The 26,825-nt window shown below is 47.3% G+C and overlaps 1 protein-coding gene across 2 annotated transcripts in view; it reads left to right on the forward strand.

Annotated features, from left to right (window-relative positions):
* The window catches only part of CCNJL (cyclin J like), a 58,141-nt gene that overhangs the window by 15,112 nt on the left and 16,204 nt on the right, over positions 1–26,825 (forward strand). For both annotated transcript variants that reach the window (XM_023218864.2, XM_023218863.2), the window contains exon 3: positions 14,601–14,814. In XM_023218864.2, the coding sequence (XP_023074632.1) occupies positions 14,601–14,814 (214 nt within the window). The remainder of the gene's footprint in view (positions 1–14,600; positions 14,815–26,825) is intronic.

Consider the following 26,825-nt stretch of genomic DNA (forward strand, 5'->3'; position numbering starts at 1 on the left):
AACTGTCAGTTGAAGGACTCCCACTGCCCAGTAAGTGAAGGGAATTGACTGATGTTCACTGGATACCTGCAGAGGGCCAGCGACTGTTAAATGCCTTGTGTGTGTTATCTGGTTTAATTACTAAAGTTGCTTCAGAAGGAAAAAGGATGAGTTAAATGTACTGACCAAGGCACTGGTGGTTCTTGAATATCCATGCATGTTTATTCCTGCATTTAACACACTGTTTTTAGCAGCCAACTGCGTGCTACACACTGTGCTAGCCACTACATAAGGGATGAACAAAAATTGTTTTCACAATTGGGGATGAACAAACATTGTGTCATGGAGCTTATAGTTGAGCATCAGGCTCAAGTGGAGAACTCGTAAAGCATAGATAGGTACTCAGCTCCATCCCCAGGAATTCTGATTTGGTGAGACAGGAAATACAGGGTGTGTCCGGTCCCTAGGGCTGCTGTGACTATGCGCCACACACTTTGGGCTTTATTCTCTCACAGTTGTGGAGACCACAAGTCTGACATCAGGAGGTCAGCAGGCCAGGGCTCACTCTTGCTCTTCTAGCATTTGACGGCAGCTGGCATTTTATCTGTGGTCTTCCTTGGCTTGTAGCCACATCATTCCAGTTTCCGCCTCCATCTTCACAAGGCCTTATCCTCCTTGTCTGTCTTCACCTCGTCTTCTCTCTGTGTGTCTCTGTCTCTGTTTGCTCTTCCTATGAGAACATAAGACACTGAGTTAGCACCCATCCTGATCTAATATGACCTCGTTTTAACTTGATTGCATCTGTAAGGACTCTTACTTATTTATTTATTTGAGACAGATCGCTCTGTCGCCAAGCTGGAGTGCAGTGGCGCGATCTCGGCTCACTGCAACCTCTGCCTCCCGGGTTCAAGAGATCTCCTGCCTCAGCCTCCTGAGTAGCTGGGACTACAGGCGCCCACCACCACACCCAGCTAATTTTTTGCATTTTTAGTAGAGACAGGGTTTCACCGTGTTGGCCAGGATGTTCTCGATCTCCTGACCTTGTGAACCGCCCTCCTCAGCCTCCCAAAGTGCTGGGATTACAGGTGTGAGCCAATGCGCCCGGCCGACTATTTTCAAATAAGGTCATATTCTGAGGTTTTGAGTAGACAAGAGTTGTCAGGGAAACACTATTCATCCCAATACAGGGGGGAACCTGCTTTTTAAATAGGTCCCCAGGGGATTCGAATGCACGTGGTCAACTGGCAACCCATTTGAGAAACCTTGGACAGTAGATGGGTAGGGAAGTAGAGTCTCAGTGAGGAGGTAGTGGTGCAGTCACCCTACTGTCCCATTTTGGGCTTCTCATTAGGGTCGAAGCTCCCAGGAGAATCCACAAAAGGAATCTGGAAATCGGGGACAGGAGCTGGAGGTGTGGAGGGAAGAGCTTTGGAGGCACTCCACAGAGTGATCCAGGAGGAAAGCGGAGAGATCCAAGAATTGGACCTGTGGCAGAGAACCAGCATGGAGGGGCACGTCGGGACCTCTTCCCCTGGATAACAGAGGGCGTGGGAGGATGAGGGGCACCCCAGTCCTCCACTCCAGAAGGTATGGGGGATGCGGTCCTGTAGGAAGCTGACAGAAGTAAAGAATTCAGTTGGGGGGTGTGGTGTCTTTTAAAAAGGCCATGAATGTTGTCTGTGGGGGGGTGTTTGGAGGCCCCAGAGCCGTGGATTGGATGGGGGGCCAAGTCTGTGGGGATGTTTGGAGGCCCCAGAGCCATGGGTTGGATGAGGGGGGCCACTGAGGGTTGCACAGGCATGTGTGTGGTCACTGTGGATGCCCTGGCAGCTGTGGCCGGGCCCGGTACAGAGTTTGCCTGGAAGGGCAGTGGCTCTGGCTCCCGGGAATGAGGAGGTGTGCTTGGAGCTGGCCTGCCTGCCATCTGCCCAGGAGTAGTACAGACGCCGGCTGCGGATGTGGTGCCTGGGTTACCTTTCACTCTGCTGGAAGGAAGCTACAGGCTGGACTTCAGCAGGAGGGGACGTTACAGGCATTGCTGGCCTCATGTGACGGGCCAACCTCTCAAGAATGTTGAAATAGTGTTCCCACAGAGGTGCTGATGCTTTACGGAAAATGCCTCCTTGGGTCTTATGAAGCAATCGGGGCAGAGAGAGGAAGGCGGGTGAGCCTCCCACCTTGCTGGGCCTCTCAGGTCATGCTGTGTACTGAGGCCTCTGAAGAGCCAGCCTTTCTCCCCCTTTCTTTGCCCCTTTACATTTGCAAGTCTCCACTTCCTGTTGGTCACCTTGGTTACACATGGTGTTTCTTCACCTCTCTGCAGCTCTTTGTTCTTAGACAAGACCCCTCTAGCTGTTGTCCCAGCCCAAGACCTGGATTCCCGGGCTCTTGTTGGCAGCAGTGGGGATAGGCGTGGTAGGGAGATGGGAGGAGGAGAGCAGAGTGGTTTCTTTTGGGTGGCTGGTGTTTGAGAGCAGCTCAGCCCTACTTTACTGCACCTTGAGCTGTTTACGAAGTGGTTGTCACCCTCCAAGTAGTGCCATACCCCAAGCCCTAGCCAGCTCCTCTGATGTCCAAGCCCAGGATTTACCACTCACCTGCAGTGTGGCCTGGGCAGTTATACTTCTGTGCCTCAGTTTCCTGGCTACTAGGGCTAGTGCTGGTTCCACCTCGGAGGGTGGGTGTGGGGACATAGCAAATGCACATAGCATTTAGGTTCCAGTTGTAAGGGAGGAGATAGTCCCATGAGAGAGAGAAAAGTGGGCATGCGTGCCCGCAGAGAAACAGGACTGGACGTGCTTATGCCGACATGTGTACGTACTCCCGGTGTTTTCCTGCTGGTGGAATTGCTAGAGACTTTAATTTTCTTTGTGCTCCTCTGTATTTTCTAAAATTTCTATAGTGATTAAGTATTATTGGTTAAATAAAACATTATTATTATTATTGTTTTCTGAGATGGAGTCTCGCTCTGTCACCCAGGCTGGAATGCAGCTCACTCTAACCTCCACCTCCCAGGTTCAAGCAGTTCTCGTATTTCAGCCTCCGGAGTAGCTGAGGCTGAGATTGCAGGCGTGCACCACCACGCCCGGCTAATTTTTTTGTATTTGTGGTAGAGACAGGGTTTCACTCCTGGCCTCAAGTGATCCTCCCACCTCAGTCTCCTAAAGTGCTGGAATTATAAGCATGAGCCACCATGCTTGGCCTCAAGTTATGTATTTTTAATGTATATCTATCTGTATATATAGATATATCTATATATCTCAGAAGGCTCTATAAAACTATTCATCATAATGAGCAATTCCAAATACTCATGAAGACTTGTGGGAAGGTATGAGAAACTGGAGGAGCTAAATTTCAGGGGAAAGAGAAGACTGTGTCCTTCCTGCCCTAGGATGGCACGTGCCTCGGTCTACCAAGTAGCAACAGAGGGTTTCCAAGGCGGAAGCAGTTTAGCGTTTTTGTTTTGTTTTGTTTTGTTTTGTAAAGAGACGGGGGTCTTACTGTGATGCCCGGGCTTGAGTGCAGCGGCTCTTCAGAGGTGTGATCCCAGGTGTGATCAGCATGGGAGTTTGACCTGCTCCATTTCCAAGTTGGGCCAGTTCACCCCTCCTTAAACAACCTGCTGGTTCCCCACCTGGGAAGTCACTGTATTATATAGATAATACATAAGAGATGGGCGCCTGGACCTCCCAAGGCAGGACACCCAGCACTTGGCTGCCTGGGGCTTCTGTGAGCTGGCATGTGCTTTTTGTAAGCCTCTCCTAGGCTCCTGATGCCATGGCCATGTGGACGTTCTTACCGGGACATCTCTGCAGGTGAAAGCTGTGGTTCTTAATCTCAGCAAGCTTTTCAGTAAATCTCCAGGCTTAGAATCATCAAATTATTAGGCATCACGCCAGGGATTTTTGCGAGTCTCGTCTCGCGGATGCAGCGGAGTTTCATTTTCTCCAGCATACTAGTGCCCCACAGCCAGCACCCTCAAGCACCTTTTCCCAGAGTCAGCTTTCTGGGATATTGTTACTCTGCCCCTCAAGAAGGAGGAGGGCAGGAGGAGTGTCCTGTGGATAAATTCAACCTAGAGTTTTCCAAAGGTATATTAGTTTTTTGCCGAACAAATGTTTCAGGACCTCTACTGGGCTATAGGCTTCCTTTAGGGAGCAATGTAGTATGCAGTGTTTCGCCAAACTGTGGCCCACAGAACCCTTTTTCTCAGGGAGCATAACTTGGGACTGGTGTGCCACAGAACACACATTGGGAAACATTGCCTTTGAAAAATGACTGCTAGATGCATAGTTTATAATTTTTGAAGCTTCCACTTCTCCATAAACACTGGCCCGCTTCCTCCGTGGAAACCCACTGTTGGTTTTGGGTGGACTGAGGCACATGTCACCCCAAGGCAAGGACAGAGCTTTCTCTTTCTGCTGGAATCCAACTCCCTCAGTTTCTTTCTTTCCTTTCTTTCCTTTCCTTTCCTTTCCTTCCTTCCTTCCTTCCTTCCTTCCTTCCTTCCTTCCTTCCTTCCTTCCTTCCCTCCCTCCCTCCCTCCCTCCTTCTTTTCTTTCCTTTCCTTTCCTTTTCTTTCTTTCTCTCTTTCTCTCTTTCTCTCTTTCTTTCGTAAAGACGAGGTGTTTCTGTGTTGCCCAGGCTGGTCTTATCAAGCGATCCTCCTGTCTCAGCCTCCCAGAGTGTTGCCATTACTGGTGTGAGTCACCGCACCCAGCCCCTGCCCCATTTCTTGTGCCTCCTCACTGGTCTTCATGAGTACTGGGAATTGCTCATTATGATAAATAGGTTTATACAACCTAAGATCAGGAACAAATAATTTTTTTTCTCACCTGTTCAAGTATTTGCCATTCCTGAAATATGGAGGTTTTGATAATTATCAAGTGTTCCTTTTGTATCAGGTATTGGGGTCACAGAGCTGAACAAGACAAGCCCAGTCCCTGCCCTCATGGTAGTTATAGTCTAGCAGGCAGGAGGACAGTAAGAGCGAATGAATGAGTAGATAAAAAGTCCTTGGTGCTTGGGGAGCATCTCACAGAAGCATGAGCCTGAAACACCTTTTTCAGAAGTGACTTTTAGGCCAGGCATGGTAGCTTACGTCTGTAATCTCAGCACTTTGGGAGGCCAAGGCGGGCAGACCACTTGAGGTCAGGAGTTCGAGACCAGCCTGGCCAACATGGTGAAAACCCCGTCTCTACTAAAAATTACAAAAATTAGCTGGGTGTGGTGGTGGGCGCCTGTAATCCTAGCTACTTGGGAGGCTGAGGCAGCAGAATCGCTTGAACCCGGGAGGTGGAGGTTGCAGTGAACTGAGATCGTGCCACTGTACTCCAGCCTGGGCAACAGAGCAAGACTCTTGTCTCAAAAAAAAAAAAAAAAGAAGTGACTTTTAAGCTGAGGTCTGAAGGAAAAGTAGATTAATAATGAGAAGTAAAACCTCAAGGCAATTAGAAGAAAATAATGCAGTGCAGGACACTAAAGGTTAAACTGAGGACTTCATTTCCTCCCCTAATAGAAGAAACCAAGGGCGCTTGGCAGAACTTTCATAGGACATGTCACCTTCTAACCCCTCTGAGGTTAGCCTCAAAATGCCTTCAAAGCCTGCATATGAAGAGCACGTGCTGAATTTTCTCCTCCCCCTCCCCGGCTATGCAGCAGTGAGAGATGTGGTTCTCTTGGGGGCAGTCTCTGCCCTGCACATCTGGCTGTGGGCCCAGGATCTTGAGTGACTACATTTCACCTGGCCTCACCTGCACTCCTGGGCACGTCTAAGCCTAGCATAGGTACGGGAAGTGTTTGCCACTCTTGCCAAGGTTAGCACCTGGGGACAGGGGTTGGGAAGAGCAGCCGAGGACCAGACACTTGCCTGGAAGAGACCTGTCCAGGCAGCCCTGCTGCCTCTCTGTCTCTCTTGTGTAGCTCAGTTTGGGGTTTTAGGTGGGCTGCAATTCATGAGTCCTTAGCCTTTCCCAGGGCACTTTCCCTCTCAGATAATCCTCTTTCTGCTTGAGAACCCCCAGGCAAAACTGTTGGGCAGCAAGGAGAGTGGTTTCTAAAGGGGAAGCTACCTCTTCTTCCCCCAGAATGGCTCAGAATGGCTCCTCTGGTCTCAGAAATGCTGGCTCATATGTCCCACTGGGGCTTCCCACTTTGGGGGGGGGGCAGTGACCCCCACCATGGGTTACCCTAAAGAAGGAAGCCAGGGTAGATAAGGGAGCCCCGAGGGGAAGGGAGGGCATAGAGGGCCACAGGCAGAGGGAAAATTCCTCAAAACACTCTCCATTTATTCGGACATTCATTCACTCAGCCAGCCGCTACTCATTAGCCCTTACTCTGTGCCAGGGACCAAGGGTATGGCCAAGGGCAGGAGAGAAAAGCAGCTCCCTCCCTCACGGAGACCCCCTTCTGTGGGGGGCAGGGGACAGTTCCTAAACACGCTTCAATGTGCAGTGACTGCTGGCGGTGGGAAGTCCACAGGAGGCTGCTGGGTAGGAGGGAGGTCAGGGATGGCCTCTGAGGAATGGTCTGAACCAGGGACCCTAAGGAAGAGAAACAGCCTGCGTGCCCAAAATCTGGATTTGATGACGTCATGGCACAACCTTACAGTGAAAAACTAGGCAGCTATTGCAAACATTGTTTCCCGTGCTCTCTGAGTGGGGAGTGGGAAGCAGTTGTAGCTTGCTATGGCATTTTATGCGAGTTTGCACAAAGAAATATCTGAAGAATCCAGGTAGAACCTAGTAGTACTTCTCTCTGAATCCTTCGAAGTGAGGGATTATGAATGATGTTGGTTATTCTTTTTAACATTCATCAGTGAACATATAATTTATAATTAGTAAAAATAAAAAGGAAAAGAAAAAAATGGAAAATTCCTCTGAAAGGGGTTTTGCATTGTAGGAAGATGAAGTGGGACACTTACTGGGCATGGGGTGTTACTAAGACAGGGCTGATTTTGTTAAAGGGATGATGTGGGGTTGCTGGGAAATCCTTGGGGATAAATTTTTAGCTGGGCCTTAATACAGTGGGTATCTAGTCTTTTTGTTTGTTTCCAAACTGAACACATAGTAACTGAAGTTATAAAGTGGTTATGCATTGAGCATTTTTGAAAAATTCAGGCTTTTGAAAAGCATGATCGTGAAAATCATGCAAGATCTCAGTGCCCACCCCAATCTCCGCTCTGTAGCCACTGTTAATATTTTGATGTTATCTCTTTCTTAGTTTTTGCTAGCCCATAGCTAGTATGTTAAATAATGATAATAATAAAGGACTGTGATGACAAAAGCAGGGGTTTTTGTAAGGTGGAATTCTTTTTCCCGGAACTCCACCACGGCCATCTGTCCGTGCCTCCACCTGTTCATCTCTAGCTACTCCTGCGGCAGATGGGCTTCCGTGAGTCAGGTGATCAAGGGCCAACAGCTGGGGAGGGAAAGTGATCAGGAAGCCTCTGCCCTCCCCTCCCACCTCAGCCGCCTTCTTCTCCAGCCTCCCCCAGCCTTTCTGCTGCCCACACTCACGCCGTCTGTGGCCCTGCCAGGCATGCTGAGGGGAAGGTCACCCTGCCTGGCCGGGTTCCTGCCCGCCCAGCGCCTGCCTGATTGCTGAGTGCCTGCCAAGTGCCCGCCTAATCTGGGGAGAGCTTTAGAAGCCGCCCTAGGGCAGGCTGCTCTTTTGTTTCTGGAATCCAGGCCACTCAGCAGAGGGGCTGGCCTCCTGCAGTGCGCTGCTGTGGCTTTCAAGTGGACTTAGGTCAAGAGTGCCTGGGGAGGAATGCAGTCCCTTAGAGCAAAGCCCTTGTAATGAATGCCTTCCCCGCACCCCGTAATTGGGTTAGCCAAGTGATCAGTTGGATTCTCAAACTAAACAGGATAGGCATGCTGCAGTCCTACGTTGTTTTTTCTATGCCAAAGAATCTCCCATTTCCCAGTGAGAACAAGCTGAGGCTCAGAGCTGCTAATTCTGCTTGGTTTGGGGGCTCTGCAGAGGACACTGATGGAGGTGCCTCAGCTCTAAGGTAGAAAGCCTTGTTGCACGTTTCTCAAAGCAGTTTTCTTTGAAAGCCCAAAGAGCCTGTGACAGAGGTAGATCAATTCAACTTCTCTGAGACTTGATTCCCCAGCCTGAGGGAAGAGGAAGGGCCACCAGGCTTGCTGAGCTGCTGTTATCGCCAAGTACTCTACATTTACGGCAGCGTGACCCCCATTTCTCAGATAAGGACACTGAAGGTCAGTTCACATGCCCAAAGTCAAGTCAATAGTGGAATTAGATTCCGACCCAGAACTGCCTGACCTCACACTCTGTAGGTATCAAGCTAATCCCCGGTATGTGGGGGCAGGAGGTGAGGTGGTTGGTACAGGGAGTGACTCTGTATTTATTCTTTTTTATTCAACACATATTTATTGAATGTCTGCATCTGTGCCAGCTACATAAATAAGTAAATTTTTGACCACAAAAAAGAGACTATCAAGAGAATAAGGGGAACCTGATTTGGAATGATGGAGAGGTCAGAGAAGTCTTAGGAAGTGACATTTATATCAGTATTTGAGGGACAAACAGAAATAGGGAGAAAGAGCATCCCAGGGAGCCGGTGTTCTAGCTTCAAAATCCTGCCCTCTTGAGACCAGCCCCTTCCAGCACGCTGTACCTACTAATCCCTTCTTGACATGTATTGCTGTGCATTCCAGTGGTCCATAACTTTTCCTGTTTTCTTTTCTTTGCCTTTTATTTATTTATTTATTTATTTATTTATTTATTTATTTATTTTTAGATAGAGTCTCACCCTGTCACCCAGGCTGGAGTGCAGTGGTACAATATTGGCTCACTGCAACCTCTGCTTCCCGGGTTCAAGTGATTCTCGTGCCTCAGCCTCCTGTACAACTGGGACCGCCACGCCTAGCTAATTTTTGTATTTTTAGTAGAGACGGGGTTTTGCCATGATGGTCTTGAACTCCTGGCCTCAAGCGATCCTCCCACCTTGGCCTCCCGCAGTGCTTGGATTACAGGCATGAGCCACCGCACCTGGTCCCTAACTTTTTCTTTTATTCACCAATGTCTTTCTTCGAGAATCTGCTCAAGGCAAAGGACCCTTTTTCCAGAAGCATGTACAGGAAAGACGTTCTTTGTGTTGCCTTGAGCTCTCTTGTCTCACTTGGCTCAAGGGAAAATCTAGAAGGCTTTGAGCTTGGCCAGTTGCGTGGGAAGGGAGGTCAAGACGTTCCCTATCTGACTTGTGTTTTGGGGCTTTGGACTGTACTGATGAAGGCAGCGTGGCCTGGCCAGAGGTCACTTGGCTAAGGCTAATTTCCGGCAGCTGCAGCCCACCAGACACCAAGGATCTGTGACTATGGCTGCTTCTTGTCATGACCCTGAACTTAGAGCCCTGTGCTTAGAGGAAATACCCATGTAGCCTGCAATCTGGTGGGAGCTGCTGGAAGGTGGGAGCACTGTTGAGGGGAGCTGCAGCCCCACACTGGCTGCTGCTACCAGCTGTCTGGCCTTACTCTAGGAAGAAGCTGGTCAAAAGATCTCTATGCAAGGCTGCTCAGACCAGGCCAGTGCCCTGCTCTAATCCCTTCAGTTTCTATTGCCCTCAGAGTAGGGCGAGACAGTTTTCTTAATAGGGCATGAAAGCTGGGCCACTGCCCACGTTTCCAGCCTGTGTCCAGGCACACCTTGCCTGGGTGAATGTTCCCCAGATGGGACACTTGTGTGGCTTTGCAGGTGCTGTATCTCCTAGTGAGATCCTTACCTTTCCTGCATCTTCAACAGGTAAATTGTACAACTTGGCTCAATCTGTCTTCTTTGAAGTTCCCACAGACTTGCTACTCTATAGAGCTGGTCACGACTTCCCTCTGTAGGCCAGGACCTTCTGTATCTACCACTGCAATTCTTCCTTGCTTGCTTTACTGCCTCTCCCTCCCTCCCCACCCCTTCTTTCCTTCAACAACTAGTTATTAGGCACTTAACCCTGTTCTCATCACACTGGGGTGCTGAAGTAACAGTGATGTGCAAAGGAGACCCAGGCCTGCCCTCAAGGAGTTTGAACTCCATAGTGGCCGCATAAATTCGTCAAACCTTGAAGATGAAGAATACGCAAACACATCAGGTCTTTTCCTTAAAGAAATTAAGCTGGGGCTAAAAGAGCTCCCCATGACTTATTTATTTATTTATTTATTTTGAGACGGAATCTTGCTCTGTCACCCAAGCTGGAGTGCAGTGGCACGATCTCAGCTCACTGCAACCTCCACCCCAGGTTCAAGTGATTCTCCTCCCTCAGCCTTCTGGGTAGCTGGGATTACAGGCACACACCACCACACCCAGCTAATTTTTATATTTTTAGTAGAGACGGGAGTTTCACCATGTTGCCCAGGCTGGTCTTGAACTCCTGATCTCGGGTGATCCAACTGCCTCAGCTTCCCAAAGTGCTGGGATTACAGGTGTGAGCCACAGCACCCAGCCAAGCTCCATGACTTAACAACAACAACAAAAAATTCTCTGTTAAACCCAAGCAACTAAAAAGAAAAAGTTGGAAAAAAGAATACTTTGAAAGTCTTCTAATTCAGATCTGTTGCCAGTTAGATAAAGCCCAGGGACTCAGGGACTTTTTGAAACTCAATTTCTTCATTAAACATAAGGGAGAAGAAATAATTTATTCAGGTTTTGAGAGCCTTCCATGAGCAAAGCTCTAGGGCTGCGAAAATAGCTGAGTCCTGGCCTCTGAGCTCTCTGGAGGATCAGGCCAGAGGAGAAGTAATCAGTGTGAAATCTAAACCCAGCCTCACTTTCAGGACACAGGCCTCCCTCCCCCCCAGAGACGATGGGGCCTCCCAGAGCATCTGAGGCTTTCCTTTGCAATATTAGTTCATCACAGTTTGGAATTCTGCAACTGTCTTGTTGCTGGATTGCCACCTCTCTCCCTTGTTGGACCGTGGACTCCATGACCGTGGGTGATATGTCTGGCTTGTTTTTTTTTATAGCAGCTTTATTGAGATATAATAATTCACATATCATAAAATTCACTTTTTTTTTTTTTTTTTTTTTTGAGACAGGGTCTGGCTCCTTCGTCCAGGCTGGAGTGCAGTGACATAATCTCGGGTCACTGCAACCTTCTCTTCCTATGCTCAAATGATCCTCACACCTCAGCCTCCCAAGTAGCTGGGACTACAGGCATGCACCACCACATAGGCTAATTTTTTTATTTTTTGTAGAAATGGGGTTTTGCCATGTTGCCCAGGCTAGTCTCAAACTCCTGAACTCAAGCGATCCACGCACCTCAGCCTCCCAAAGTGCTGGGATTATAGGTGTGAGCCACTACACCTAGCCAAAATTTAGTTTTTTTAACGTGCAATTAAGCAACCTAAATGTCCATCAACAGATAAATGGATAAAGAAAATGTGGTACATACACACAGTGGAGTACTATTCAACCATAAAAAAAGAGTGAGATCCTGTCATTTGCAACATGGATGGAACTGGAGATCATTATATTAAGTGAAATAAGCCAGGCACAGAAAGACGAACTTCACATGTTCACTTATTTGTGGAATCTAAAAATCAAAACAATTGAACTCATGAACATAGAGAATAGAAGGATGGTTACCACAGGCTGGGAATGGTAGTGGGGGTTGTGGGGGAGGTGGGGATGGTTAATGTGTACAAAAAAAAATAGAAAGAAGAAATAAGACATACTATTTTATTGCACAACGGGGTGACTATAGTCAATAATATCTTAATTGTACATTTCAAAATAACTAAAAGAGTGTGATTACATTGTTTGTAACACAAAGGATAAATGCTTGCGGGGATGGATACCCCCTTCTCCATAATGTGATTACTTCACATTGCATGCCTGTATCAAAACGTCTCCTATACCCCACAAATCTATGCACCTACTATGTACCCACAACATTAAAAATAAAAAAAATTAAAATGTGCAGTTTAGTTGTTTGTGTATTCACAGAGCTGTACAACCGTCACCACTGTCTAATGACAGAAGAGCTTTATAACTCCAAAAAGAAACCCCATATACCCATTAGCAGTTATTTCCCATTAACTGTTACCCCTAACCTCTGCAACCACTAATCTACTTTCTGTTTGTATGGATTTGCCTATTCTGGACATTTCATATAAACGAAATTATATAATATGTGGCCTTTTACGACTGGCTTTTTTCACTTAACATAATGTTTTCGAGATTCATCCCTGTTGTAACGTGTAATATTCTGTTGTATGGATACATTACATTTCGTTTATCCATTCATGAGTTGATAAGTGTTTGCGTTGTTTCTACTTGGGAACTGTTGGGAATGATGCTGCTGTGAGTATTCATATACAAGTCTCTATGTGGCTGTATGTTTTCATTTCTCTTAGGTATAATATACCAAGGACTGGAATGGCTGGGTCATGTGAGAACCCTATGTTTAAGATTTTGAGGAGTTTCCAGACTGTTTCCCACAGTGTTTGCACCATTTTACTTACCCACCAGCAGTATATGAGGGTTCCAATTTGCCCCTATCCGGCGCTTGTATATACATTTCAGTTTTGTATTGATTTTTTTTTTTTTTACAACAACCATTCTGATGAGTGTGAGGTGGTATCTTACCGAGGTTTTAATTTGCATTTCCCTAATGATTAGTATTGTTGGGCACCTTTTCATGTGTTTGTTGGTCATTTTTATACTTTCTTTGGAGAACTGCCTGGTCAGTTCATTGCCCATTTTTAAATTGGGTTGTTTTGCCTTTTTATTGTTGAACTGTAAGAGTTCTTTATATGTTCTGGATACAGTCTTTTATTAACAAGTGATTTTCAAATATTTTCCTCCATTTTGCAGGTTGTCTTTTTACTTTCTGGATGGTGTCTCTGGAAGCACAAACACTTTAAGTTTTGAAATTCAACTTCTGTATTTTTCCCTTGATTGCATCTTGTTTTAGTGTCGTATCTAAGAAACCATTGCCTAATCTAAGGCCATAAAGATTTCCTCCTGTTTTCTTCTGAGAGTTTTATCGTTGTAAGTCTTACATTTAGGTCTGTATCTATCTTATTCCAGATTGTACCCCCAGTGCCTAGATAACGCCCAGTGTAGAGAACATACTTGATACTTACTGAGTGAAATGAATGAATGAATAGCTCTTGAAGAAATGAATGATTGAGCAGATATCCCTTTCTAGTCCTGGATCTGCTGCTAGTTGAGTAAGCCGCAGGGTTAGAGAGAGGTATTCTATAGAAGAGAGGCACCAATTTGTTTCAATCTCATCCCCTTGTGAGCCTGCCATAAGTGAGCTTTCACATTCCTTTTCTGCCAACTTATTTCCTGTTTTCCTTCTATTTCACTTCTTTTTAGTTCCCTTCTTTGGCAAAATGTTGCAAAGACATTTCCTAAACAAGTAGTGTCTAGGCTGGGCGTGATGGCTCAGGCCTGTAATCCCAGCGCTTTAGGAGGCCAAGGTGGGAGGGATCACTTGAGGCCAGGAGTTTGAGACCATCACAGGCAACACAATGAGACCCCTGTCTCTACAAAAAATACAGAAACAATGAGCTGGGTGCAGTGGTGCATGCCTGTAGTCCTAGCTACTTGGGAGGCCAAGGTGGGAGGACTGGTTGAGTCCAGAAGTTCAAGGCTTCTGTGAGCTGTGATTGCACCACTGTACTCCAGCCTGTGATTGCACCACTGTACTCCAGCCTCTCCAACAAAACAAGAAAAAAAAAAAAAAAAAAAACGCAGTGTCTAATCTACTTTGATTAAATGGTAAATATGAGAGATACTGCATATAAGAACATTTTTATGTTGTAAAAATCTTTGTTGGTTTGATATCTTTTATTGGTTTTTCTTGAGTTAGACAAATGAGGTAATGTGGCAGTATGTAAATTGCAAAGTAGAAGTAAAAGTCATCTAGTCACCTCCTGGGGGCGTGGGAAGTATGGTATCTGAACCTACTTTTAGAAAAAACATGTATATGCATGTAGAGAGAAAGAAGGCAAATGTGAAAAATTAGGGAATTGAGGTGAAGGGTATTTGAGAGTTCCTTGTACCATTATTTCAACAACTTTTTTAGGTTGATTTTTTTTAAAAACCCATCCATCGTAATCCTACCCTCAGAAAGAATGAGATGTGGATCCTGAGAGGTCACAGGTGTGCTAGGCATTTCACATACATTTTAAATTTAGCTCTCAGCTCTTGAGGAGGAAGCAAAGGTGATGGCAGGTGACCAGGGTCACACGACTTGGCTGAGTAGTGGAATCAGAATTTGGATGTGTTAATTCAGAACAGACCCTGGGGGAAAAAAGGAATTTGGACTGAGACCTCAGACTCCAAGGCCTTTATTCCTTTATGACCTTGTGTATCTCAAATAGCAGACCTTTCCCTTGGGAAGGAATGACTGGTTTCCTCTGTCATCCTCTAGGTCCCTGATACTTTATGAGCCTGTGCTTAGTGAAAGCAGATGGGAGATAGCCCAGGAGGGGCTGCCATCCTGGGACTTGCAGGAAAACTTTAATAAGAGTATGGAGGGAGTCGTTGCCTTGCATTCAGTCAGCAGGCAGGCCCTGAGGTCCCATTTCCTGGGATAGCCTAGACTCTCGGGAGGCAGCCCTGACCGTCATCCCTCCGCCCCGCCTGTCCTCCAGGAACTGAAGCTGCCCACCTTCCGAGCCCACTCCCCACTCCTGAAGAGCCGCCGGTTCTTCGTGGACATCCTGACCCTGCTGAGCAGCCACTGCCAGCTCTGCCCTGCAGCCCGGCACCTGGCCGTCTACCTGCTGGACCACTTCATGGATCGCTACAATGTCAGCACCTCCAAGCAACTCTACACTGTGGCTGTCTCCTGCCTCCTGCTTGCAAGTAAGCGAAAACCTACGTCTTCCTCCGCGCTTGTGCAGTCTCCTCGCCTGTAGTGCGCCTGGCTGCTTCCAGATCACTTTACATTTTGACGATCTTTGCACGTCTTATATGTTCATCCTTCACTGAGCATTTTTTAGCATCAACATTTTTAGATGCAACATTTTTTAGCATCTATAATGTATCAGACCAAGTGATAAGGATGTTAACAGCTTGTCTCAATTAATCCACACAGTAGCCCTAGGAGACAGATACTGTTAGTGTACCCCACTTTACAGAAGCACAGAGAAGTGAAGAAGCCGGTTTGGGGCTGCCTGGGTAGTATATGGCAGATAAGATTTGAGCCCAGAACTGCATGGTGCCAGAACCTGTGCCCTCAACCTCCTGTCTCCTGCTTCCTGGTATGGGGGATCTAAACGTGCTAGGAGGGGAACCCTAGCAACCACTGTTCTTAGAGGTGTTTTGAAATGTGGCTGCTTGATTTGGACCTAAGCAGGACCCATTGTATGGTCACCAGGCCTGGGCACAGCCCTCTTGGGGTTTGCACCTTCCAAACAGGCCTCACTAAAAACACAGCATAGCTTTGACCATCTGTCTGTCTGCCTTGGTAGGGATTACTGTGTTAATTCGCTGCCACTTGAATGATCTCCTTAAAACACGGTTCTGCCATGCCACCCTGCCACTTAACATCAGCCCATGGTTTACTGGCAGTCTTAGGATAAAGACCAACCCTTGAGTTCCTGCCTCTTTGACCTGTGCCTTTCTCCTCATCACTTCCTGGGTTCCAGCCACACTGGCCAAGTCCTCTCTTGTCATAGAGCTTTGCACATGCTGTTCCCTCTGCCTGGATTGCTGCTCCCGCCCTCCCGCTGCCCCCCTGATTCTGGTTAAACATCACTCAGGCTCTATATCCCTGTGAAAACCTTCCCCCACTGCCCTAAGCAGGTGAGGCCTCCCAAGTATGCAGACCCTCAGCATCATGTGCTTTAAATTAACAGCCATCCCCCCCACCCCCATGGATAGCAGGTTTCAGGGATGGAAAGGAGCTTGGCATATAGTAAGACCTCAAAAATAATTTGTGGAGTCAATGAAACTAACGGTGCTAATGGTCCCTTAAGAGCCAGGCCTCTCCACTTCTCCAGGTTGCCCTAATGCAGAGGAATGGAATGCCCCAGAGGCCTCAGGCTCAAAGTGGCTAGGGACAATTAGGACATTTCTTTGACATCTGGTATTTTATCCTTGACAGTCAGATTTTACATTCTCCTCTGAGATATGTTTCTGTCCTATTTCATTATTTATTTCCCCTCCCTGCCCCGCCATCCTTCATCCTGCTTGGTGCTGCAGGACTATGGCACCCACTTTCTTCTGTGGCTTTGTCTGCTTTTTGGCAGGCTGCCATAAACCCCGTGGGCACGATCACCCAGTTTCAGAAGCACAGATTTAGAGTTTTCAGAATTCTGTCTCGTTCTCCACCCTGGCATCTTTTACCTGCTGTTGTTCATGATCCTGTTGGCTGCTTTAGGCTCACAGCCTCACATTTGGTGATTTTTCTCTACCTTGGGCCGACTGGATTCCCTTGTTACACATGGGAGCCAGTCTTGCTGGGTGTCCAGCCTGTCTCAGCACCCCAAATCAACATGCAGCTCCCTTTCATCTGTGGGGCTTGTGAAACACCTCTGGCAGTGGAGGGCACACCGGGCATCATATTTCAAGCAGCACAGGAGAAATCACGCCACAGCCTTTGGCCTGCTGCTGTCTGTGATCTATGGGCTGCATCGAGGCCTGCTGAGGGCAGGGGACTTATATTTCCATGGGGCCATGGAAGCTCTCCCCGAGTGTCTTTCTGGGGAGCTGGGATATGAGGCACACACTGAAGACTCCTTTGTGCTGCTGCCGCCTTGTCGGAGGGAGGGGGTGTTTCAGACGGAGAGGTAGACGCCCCCACCCACGTGTCTGAGGGCAGCACAGCCTCGGGCAGCAGGAACGATTTTTCAGGACACCTGCCATATGCTGCAGAGACCAGAGGGAAGAAAAGTTTCCATGACAGCCTGAAATCCTATTCTTCCCTCCTCCCCTCTCCCCAGGCCATTGTGGGCCACGTGGGGGGTCACCTTGCCTCACGAAGTCTGGAGATCTACTAATTTGGTAAAAAATTATTCTAAGATAAGAAGAGCTGGGGTTCTTGCCCCCCCACCTGTCAATCTCAGGTTTTAAAATCTGCTTCCAGATAGATAGGAAGGCCAGGCGTGGTGGCTCATGCCTATAATCCCAACACCTTGGGAGGCAGAGGCGGGTGGATCACCTGAGGTCAGGAGTTTGAGATCAGCCCAGCCAACATGATGAAACCTTTTCTCTCCTAAACATACAAAAAAAATTAGCCAGGCTGGGTGGATCACCTGAGGTCAGAAGTTTGAAACCAGCCTGACGAACATGGAGAAACCCCGTCTCTACTAAAAATACAACATTAGCTGGGCATGGTGGCACATGCCTGTAATCCTGGAGAATTGCTTGAGCCCGGGAAGCAGAGGTTTCAGTGAGCTGAGATCATGCCACTGCCCTCCCACCTGGTGACAGAACAAGACCCTGTCTCAGAAAAGAAAAAAAGAGAGAGAGAGAGAGAGAAAATTCATGCCACAACATAAAATTCAGGATTTTAACCGTTTTAAAGTGTACAGTTGAATGGTGTTTAGCACCTTCACGCTCTATCTACTTTCAGAACATTTTTATCACCTTAAAAGGAACCTTTGTACTCATTAAGCAGTCACTTGCCTTTTCTTCCTACCGCCCAGTTCTGGCAGCCACTAATCTGCTTTCTGTCTGTATGGATTCGTCTATTCTGGCTGTTTTATATAAAGGGGATTATACAATATGTGACCATTTGTGTCTAGCATTGTTCACTTCATACAGAATTTTGAAGGATCATCCACTTTGCAGCATGTATCAGTACTTCCTTCCTTTTTTTTTCTTTTCTTTTTTTTTTTTTTTTTTTGAGATGTTCGCTCTTATCGCCCAGGCGAGAGTGCAATGGCATGATCTCAGCTCATTGCAACCTCCACCTCCCAGGTTCAAGCAATTCTTCTGCTTCAGCGCCCCCCCACCCCCCGTCCCACCGTCCTGAGTAGCTGAGACTATAGGTGTGTGCCACTACACCCAGCTAATTTTTATCCTTAGTAGAGACAGGGTTTCGCCATGTTGGCCGGGTTAGTCTCGAACTCCTGACCTCGGGTGATTCACCTGCCTCGGCCCCACAAAGTGCTGGGATTACAGGAGTGAGCCACCGCGCCCGGCCTTCATTTCTTTTTATGACCGAATAATATTCCATTGTATATCCCACAGTGTGTTTATCCAGTCATCTGTTGATGGATGTTTAGGTTATGTTCACCTTTTGGCTATTGTGAACAGTGCTGCAGTGAACATTTGGGTACCAGTTATATTTGAACACTGGTTGCGGATTCTTTTGGGTATATGCCTGTGGGTTGGATTACGGGTCGTGTGGTAATTTTATGTTGGAGTTTTGGAAACACCTTGGAGTTTTGTTTTTGCTTGGTGGTTGCTGCCTGGAGATGGCTGCAGTGTTGAGTCTTTGGCCCCAGGGCATGGACCAGCCTGAGGAGATGAGGGAGGGCTGGGGAGAAAGCCAGGAGGGCAAGAGGTGACCTTTTGCTAGGGTAGCTAGGCCTTAACTGTAAGACCTTATTATTTTGTACAAGAAGTGTGAGATATGTTTTTACTTTTAAAAACCTGAAAGAATTTAGCCAGATGTGGTGGCACATGCGTGTAGTCCCAGCTCCTTGAAAGGCTGCAGTGGGAGGAACTCTTGAGCCCAGGAGGTGGAGGCTGAAGTGAGCTGAGATCTTGACACTGCACTCCAGCCTGGGCAACAGAGCCAGACTCTATCTCAAAACAAACAAACACAAAAAGACTGAAAGGTACAGAAGTACCTAGTGCGAAAAATTAGTTTCTCCCCTTTGCTCACAGTCCCACTCACACAGTTTTGTATGAATCCTTCCAGACCTTGGCCGGGCACAGCGGCTCACGCCTGTAATCCCAGCACTTTGGGAGGCCGAGGCGGGCGGATCACTTGAGATCAGAAGTTCGAGACCAGCCTGGCCAACATGGTGAAAACCCATTTCTACTAAAAATTCCAAAAATTAGCCAGGCACGGTAGCACGCACCTGTAATCCTACCTACTCAGGAGGCTGAGGTGGAAGAATTGCTTGAACCTGGGAGGCGGAGGTTGCAGTGAGCCAAGATTGTACCACTGCACTCCAGCCTAGGCGACAGGGCAAGACTCTGTCTCAAAAAAAAACAAAAAACAAGCAAACAAACAAAAACACAAATCCTTCCAAACCTAGATGTGTTTTCATAATTGGGAAAATAAACATTTTCATTTATGGGGGGAAAATGAATCATAGATTACACCCCTACACGCTACTCAGTGAACGAAACTGCCAGATTCCCTCTCTTCCTTCCTTTTCCATTCTTCTTTTTCCTTCCCCATCTAATTGCAGTTCCATCGTACTTTTTCTTTGCAAACATCTGTTTTCTTTCACTGTCACTTCCAGACCCTGAGCCTGAGCCTGTTCCTGAGAAAACAAGGTTTCTCATTGGTGAATGGTTTTCCTCTGTCCTCTGAGCCCCTCCTGCCCCTGGCCCACTCCCTGTTGTCTGTGAAAAGCAGTGGAAGGTGAGGCTGATAGATCTGACTCTTACAGTAAAGCTCTGACTTCTGGTTTCTGTAGGTGGGGCCACATCCTGTGCTAACCTTCATGCTGGCCCCTGTCCTCCTCCCTAGGAGAGAGAAGTGTCGGGCAGGAGGTGATGGCATGGCCTTTCTTTTTGGGGGGGGGTGGGAAAGCCCCCCTCTCTGCCTCTGGTCCTCCTGCAGAGCAGGGTCCTTTAGCTCTGTGAGTCGGTCATGCTGTGCTGAGCTTACCTGTGAAAAGGCCCATCTCCTTACTATAGATTGTTTTTTTTTTTTTGGGACAAGGTCTCACCCTGTCACCCAGGCTGGAGTGCAGCAGCATGATCTTGGCTCATCGCAAGCTCTGCCTTCTGAGTTCAAGTGATTCTCGTGCTTCAGCTGGGGATTCCGTAGCCGGGATTACAGGCACACACCACCACATCCGGCTCATTTTTTTTATTTTTAGTAGAGACAGGGTTTCACCATGTTGGCCAGGCTAGTCTTGAACACCTGACCTCAAACAATCTGCCCGCCTCGGCCTCCCAAAGTGCTGGGATTACAAGCATGAGCCACCGGACCGGGCCCTTACTATAGATTTTTAAAATTATAATTATTATACACACTTATAAAGTGAGATCCAAAGAATAAAGTAAAAATCCTTTTCCCATCCCACTCTCCAGAGGTAACCCCTGGGAACAGTTTCTTGTGTCTTCTGATTTTGATCTGGTGTATTTTTTTGGAATTGCTCCATGGTTATACAAACACACAGTTGATTCTCATTATTCACAGATTCTGTTCTTGTGAATTTGCCTACTTGCTAAAACTCTTTTGTAGGCCGGGCACGGTGGCTCACGCCTGTAATCCTAGCACTTTGGGAGGCCGAGGCGAGTGGATCACCTCAGATCAGAAGTTCGAGACCAGCCTGGCCAACATGGGGAAACCCCATCTCTACTAAAAATACAAAAAAAAAATTAGCCGGGTGTGGTAGTGGGCGCCTGTAATCCCAGCTACTCAGGAGGCTGAGGGAGGAGAATGGCATGAACCTGGGAGGCAGAGGTTGCAGTGAGCCAAGACCACGCCACTGCACCACAGCCTGGATGACAGAGCGAGACTCTGTCTCAAAAAAAAACAAAAACAAAAAAATTCTTTTGTAAACCTGGAATCAGTGGCAGCGCTTTTGTGGTGCTTTGCAAACATGCGCAGAGCCGTGTGTCCCACGTGGATTGACCCATACCCTTATTCCAAGCCGAGGTCCAGTAAGAAGCACTCTGCCTTCTTCTTTCACCTCTCACACTGTAAACAAATGTGTTTTTAGTGGACTTAGTGCGACATTTTTCATATTTTTGTGCTTTTTGTTGGTGATTTTGGTGTCAACAAGTCTCCAAGAACAGGGTTGAAGTGCTGTCTAGAGCTCCCAAGGTCAAGAAGGCTGTAATGTGCCTTGTAGAAAAAAGTCTCTGTTAGAGAAGCTTTGTTCAGGCAGAAGTTATAACGCTATTGGCCATGAGTTCAGTATTAATGAATTAATGTATTAAACAAATACACAACACAAAGTTATAGGCTGATCAGTTGATGAAATGTGATCAGAGGCTTGCAGGAACCTAACTTTTTTTTTTTTTTTTTTTTGAGACGGAGTCTCGCTCTGTCGCCCAGGCTGGAGTGCAGTGGCTGGATCTCAGCTCACTGCAAGCTCCGCCTCCCAGGTTCACGCCATTCTCCTGCCTCAGCCTCCCGAGTAGCTGGGACTACAGGCGCCGCCACGTCACCCGGCTAGTTTTTTGTAGTTTTTAGTAGAGACGGGGTTTCACCGTGTTAGCCAGAATGGTCTTGATCTCCTGACCTCGTGATCCGCCCGTCTCGGCCTCCCAAAGTGCTGGGATTACAGGCTTGAGCCACCGCGCCCGGCCAGGAACCTAACCTTGTACCTTCTCCTAGGAGCAGTGGTTCAGTATTCACTAATTCAGCGTTCACAATGGCTTTATAGCACATAACTGACATGAATAACAAAAATTGACCAGATATATTTACACAGCTGAGTTACTGCTAAAGGTGCTTTCTTCATAGTATGTTAGGGAACCCCTCTTTTTCCATCAGCCCTTGTGGATTTACTTCACTCTTTTTATTGACTGCAAAGTTCTTTGTTTTATAAACACTGTCATTTATGTAATGATTTCTCTCTTTTTGGACATTTAGGTTGCCATCTGTTTTTCACTGCTATACACAATATGACAGTGACTGGCTTTTTCCCTATATCTTTGCAAACTTACATGAGTCTGTCTGTAAGAGAGACTCCCAGAGGTGAAATTGTTTTGGTCAACAGGTCGGTACTGTGAAGATTTTGATAAGTAGTGCCAAATTGCCTTACGGAAGTTTTAACTCAACCAACAGCTGATGAGATCCGTTTTCCCTAAATTTAACTTTATTTGTGGGAGCCTTTGGAACTGTTAACATCGGTGGCATAGTGGTAAGCACAGCTGCCTTCTAGAAAAACATTTATTTGACTGATTCTGTACCTAAACAATAAACTATAAAAGAACAAGCAGTGTTTCTTCTCTATCCTGGCCCCTCACCTGTGTCCACTTGGGGCTTTTCTTCTGTGCTGCCAGCCACGAGTGCCTTTGCCCTGCATTTCTGCGTTGCCCTGTCCAGGAAGTACAGACAGGGAATCCTTTCCAGACCGATTGCTTTTAGTGCTTGTTAAGCCTCATGTCTTAGGGCAGATACCACTAAAAGCTATTGCCTGCCAGGTGCTTGCAGTAGGGCTTCAGGAGATTCTAGGAGAGGCCTGTCTTCCTCCCAGTAAACCAGCATCACTCCCCCTGCATCCTCCATCCCCCACTCACCCCTGCTTTGATTACTTGGCAACTGTTGCTTCTGAAAAGCAACTTCTTTGACAACAAGGCAGGGGGCGGGATGGGGTCTCCCCATTGGAGATTTCAGAAACTTGAGAGCAGTCTTAATCCTTTTTGGTCGACAAGGATGAACGAATATGCTGCTTCCTAGCCTGGAGAAGTTAAACACATCAGCTCTCCCCAAAGCTGGGAATGCTTGAGATGCCTCCACGGCTCTAAATGTAGGCAGCAGCTGCAAATGGGGCAATATTTCCAGGTGATCTTTTTCAGGGGTGTATTTCTGACAAAACATGAGATGTATTGATAGAATTAAACCTAAATCTGCAAGGAAACGTGGCAGCGCCCTTACGGGAGATAATTTAATAGCTCCCTACATCTCATGCAAGAGTGGCCAGGAGGAAACTCCATTTCCTCCCTGCCGTGGGGAGCATTTGAAAGCTTGAGCCTTTCAAATGTTTGAACATTTCAGGAATCAGAACAGGTCTTATATTTGACGTGTGCAATTAAAGTGACTATTGCTTATCTTTCTTCCAAAAGACTGCCATGACATCAGTGATGCATCTCTAATCAGTGCCGTTTGGGTGGTGGCCTCGCAGCTCGGGGCAACTGGAAAGGGTGGTCTGTCACATTAGTGAGGACCATGCTGAGCAAATCTGGGCACGGGGCTCGAATGTCACAGCACAGTGAGCGGAGGACATGGTGATTTTTCCATTTCCTGTTCCCATCTCTGCAGACTGGCAGGCTTGGAGCTATTTCAGGGGAGGGATTTTGTGTAAACTCCCTGTCAGACAGCTGGCTGGGCCGGAAACTCTTAAATTGTTCAATTTGCCTTAGCAAGTTTAACACCCAGACCTGTTTGTCCAGGGCCTAACTTTCTGGGCTCTGCATGGCTTTTTTTATTTTAATTTTATTTTTATTTTCCGGGAGTGAGGGTTGTATTTCAAGCTGCACGAATTAATTGAACGTGCGGTGTTCAGAAGCCCCTGATCACAGCAGCCCACCCCTCACCACCCAGGCATTTACCTATCAGTATTGTCGGTTGTGATAGCTAGCACCGGCAGGGCACCTTTGTTTGATTTTGAAATCTGTTTCAGACTCAAAAGAGATACGTCGAACTGTTCTATCGCTTGGTGCTGAGATTAGATATTATTTTTATGTGTGGAGCATTTGCCTCGATTTTTGAGATTTCCTTTAAGGAGTGTGTGTTGCCTCCCTCCACCTCTGAAATCTTAATTTTAATTACAAGCATTGCGGTGTCTAGACAGGAAAAGTCTCTTCTTTGTCACCGACATGGTGGGTTTTCTGGGACTTTTCTAGGGAAGTCTGACGCCTCCCGACTTGTAGGTACTTGTACAACAGGTTCATGCTGAGATATTCTTGGACCGGAGCAGACCTACATTCTGGAACGTTCTATGGCAGTTATTCTGCTAGCTCTGGCTTCTAGATTCCCAGCATCAGGGTCTTGCCTTCTGAGGAGTTTAAGGTGTTTTTTATCAGCAGGAGAGTAATATTTGTTCCTGTAGAAAACCAGAAGATGGGAAAAACTAAAAATAAGAAAATAAAAATCACTTGTAATCTCACTACATTTCTCTTTTCTGTAATGGCAACCTAGGGGTGGAGGGTAAATCCTAGCCTCAGTGGTGATGGGATAGTTAATGTTTCTTGAGTGTTTATTTTTATTTATCTTTTTGAAGCAGACTCTCACTCTGTCACTCAGGCTGGAGTACAGTAGCATGATCACGGCTCCTTGCACCTCAGCCTCCCAGTACCTGGGACCACAGGCACATGCACACCACCAGGCCCTGCTATGTTTTTTTTTTTTTTTTTTTTTTTTTGAGACACTGTCTCACTCTGTCACCCAGGCTGGAGTGCAGTGGCACAGTCTCAGTTCACCGCAACCTCCGCCTCCCAGGTTCCAACAATTCTTCTGCCTCAGCCTCCCGAGTAGCTGGAACTACAGGCGTCCACCACCACACCCAGCTACTTTTTGTATTTTTAGTAGAGACAGGGTTTCAACATATTGGTCAGGCTGGTCTTGAACTCCTGGCCCCAAGTGATCTGCCTGCCCTGGCCTCCCAAAGTGCTGGGATTACAGGCATGAGTCACTGTGCCCAGCCTATATGTCACACAGTGTTCTGAATTTTTTACACAGATTTACTAATTGAATCCTCAAAACAATTCTATAAGGTAGGCTGTAGTGGTATTTTCCCCAAATATCAGAGGAAGAATCCGAGGCCCAGTAAGTAAGTTAGGACACTTCCCTAAAAGCATACAGCTAGGATGTGGCTAGTAATGGGGACCCAGGTTGTCACCTTGGGGTTGACTCAGTGGCTCTCAGCCACTGTACAACTATGGCCCTCGTTGTACAGCCAGACCACGTCCTTCCTTGGCTGTGCCAGGAAGACTCAGGTCAGAACATGGAGAGATTGCTGGGAGACTCCTGGGCACACTTCCTTCTGAGCCAGCAGAGCAGCGTTTGTGCTGACCCCGATTAAAACATCAGCCCTCAGGACCAGCTCTTGTATCTGGAAGCGTCTCCCCTCTGAACCTCAAGGGCAGTACCCAAGATGGTCTCTCTTCTTCATTCTCCCTGCTCCCCGCAGGGGTCAGAACAAAGGATCAGGGTCCCCAGTGCCCACACATTCAGCACAGCAGCCCCCTGGGCCAGAGGTAGCCCCTGGTTATTTAGGAGTGAGCTTTCTTTAAAGCAGTGACACCAAAACCTTCGTGACAGGAGATAGCTCCATAACTCCTATCCTCCATACGAGGACAGAAGCACTTGTGGGACGCAGTCCCCAGATGCCAGCTATACGCGTTACAAATGGCCCCTGCCCGGCAGGCCCTGCTTTCAGTCAGTGACACTTATTTGGGTCACGTGTAAAGCGGAGCACAAAGGAACCAGGGATTGCCTGAGGCCACAGTGTGACGTCATCACAGCAGTTTCTCCTTCCTGACACAGGGAAGTCCTCCCAGCAAGAAGGGAGGCCCGTGGGTGACCCAGCTGGCTGAATGCCACTTCTGACCTGGGAGGCATTTTCACAATTTCCTCCTAAAGAAAACAGCCACCCACAACCTCACCCTGGTCTCTGTTTTTAAAATGGGGCCCAGGAACTGATTCAGCCTGTCAGAAATGGGCTTGCTTTCATTCTTTCATCCATCCGTCCTTCCTTCCATCCATTCATTGATTATTTATCAAGGCCTACTCTGTGCCAGAGACTGGAGATGCAGCCCTGCTTTTGAGAGAGGAAGGAGAGGACGAGAGCTTTTTCTTTATTTCCTGAGGGAGAAAGGAAGCTCAGCCAGGCAGGGTACCCAGAGCCACCTTCACGCCAGGTCTACCTTGGAAGCCCAGGAATGGCTGGTGTTGGAGACCTGTTGATCCGGGATGTTTCCTAACTACAGGATCAGAAAGGGGCCAGAAATCTTGGATGCGGCTACAGCAGGTCCTTAAGATCAGAGTGGGAAGGGGAGGCTACCTGGCCTCCAACCCTTGTGGTCACCACAGCTTTCTCCCTTCCTTGAGCACCACTGAAGCACTCTCTTACAGATGAAGGATTTTCTTGTTTGTCCTTGGCTTTCTCTCTCCCCCATACCAAATCTCATCCAGAAACCAAACCACCGTCATTGTATCTGTGACTGTCATTTCAGAGCTGGGTCTGAGTTGAGCACAGGTTTATAAAGAGCACTGTTCTGAGCACACTAAGCCATCATGTCACCCTCACCACAATTCTATCTACTTGTCTTCTTTCCATTTCACAGATGAGGAAGCACAGGTCCAAGAAGTTGTGGCTTATCCCAGACCACATGGCTAGTAAGTGGCTGCCACTCTGTAGAATCCAGGACAGTCATCATCAGAGTGTGTGCCTGGCCCGCTGCACTGCCTTACACTGTAAAAACAGCCTGCCAGAGCATGGCGTCCTCAGAGTAGTTTCACACCCTCTCCATCAATTGCTCAAAATCTGTCTCCCCTGGTTTCTTGGAAAGACACTTGTCTGCTGGGCGTATGAGCAGTGCCTTTTATTGCAAAGAGTAGGAAGCACCTTTCTTGCCTTCAATAATTGCAAGAAGTCAAAGAGGGTTTTTGTTTTTTAAAAAAAGGTCAGGCTGGGGAGCACCTACAGCACAAAAAGTTTCCTGTTAGAGAGCCACTCCTTTGACTTAAATGCTATCATTAGAATAAAACAGTAAGTCCTGTTGATCATATAGCTCTTTAGTGGAAAGGCTCTGGAATTAAATTGCTAAGTAGCATAAGCAAAGGGGAGATTGAAGTCAAGAGGATTTGTGGAAGGGCCAACGTCGTGGTGCATGCCTGTAATCCCAGCACTTTGGGAAGCTCGAGTAGGAGGATCGCTAGAGCCCAGGAGTTCGAAGACCAGCCTGGGCAACATAGTGAGATGCTCTCTCTTCAACAAGTAAACCATTTTTTTTTTAATCTTAAAAATTAAGAGTATTTGTGGAGAACAGGGTTAGATGGGGTG

This window comes from Piliocolobus tephrosceles, chromosome 4, assembly GCF_002776525.5.
Source record: "Piliocolobus tephrosceles isolate RC106 chromosome 4, ASM277652v3, whole genome shotgun sequence".
Taxonomy (NCBI): domain Eukaryota; kingdom Metazoa; phylum Chordata; class Mammalia; order Primates; family Cercopithecidae; genus Piliocolobus; species Piliocolobus tephrosceles.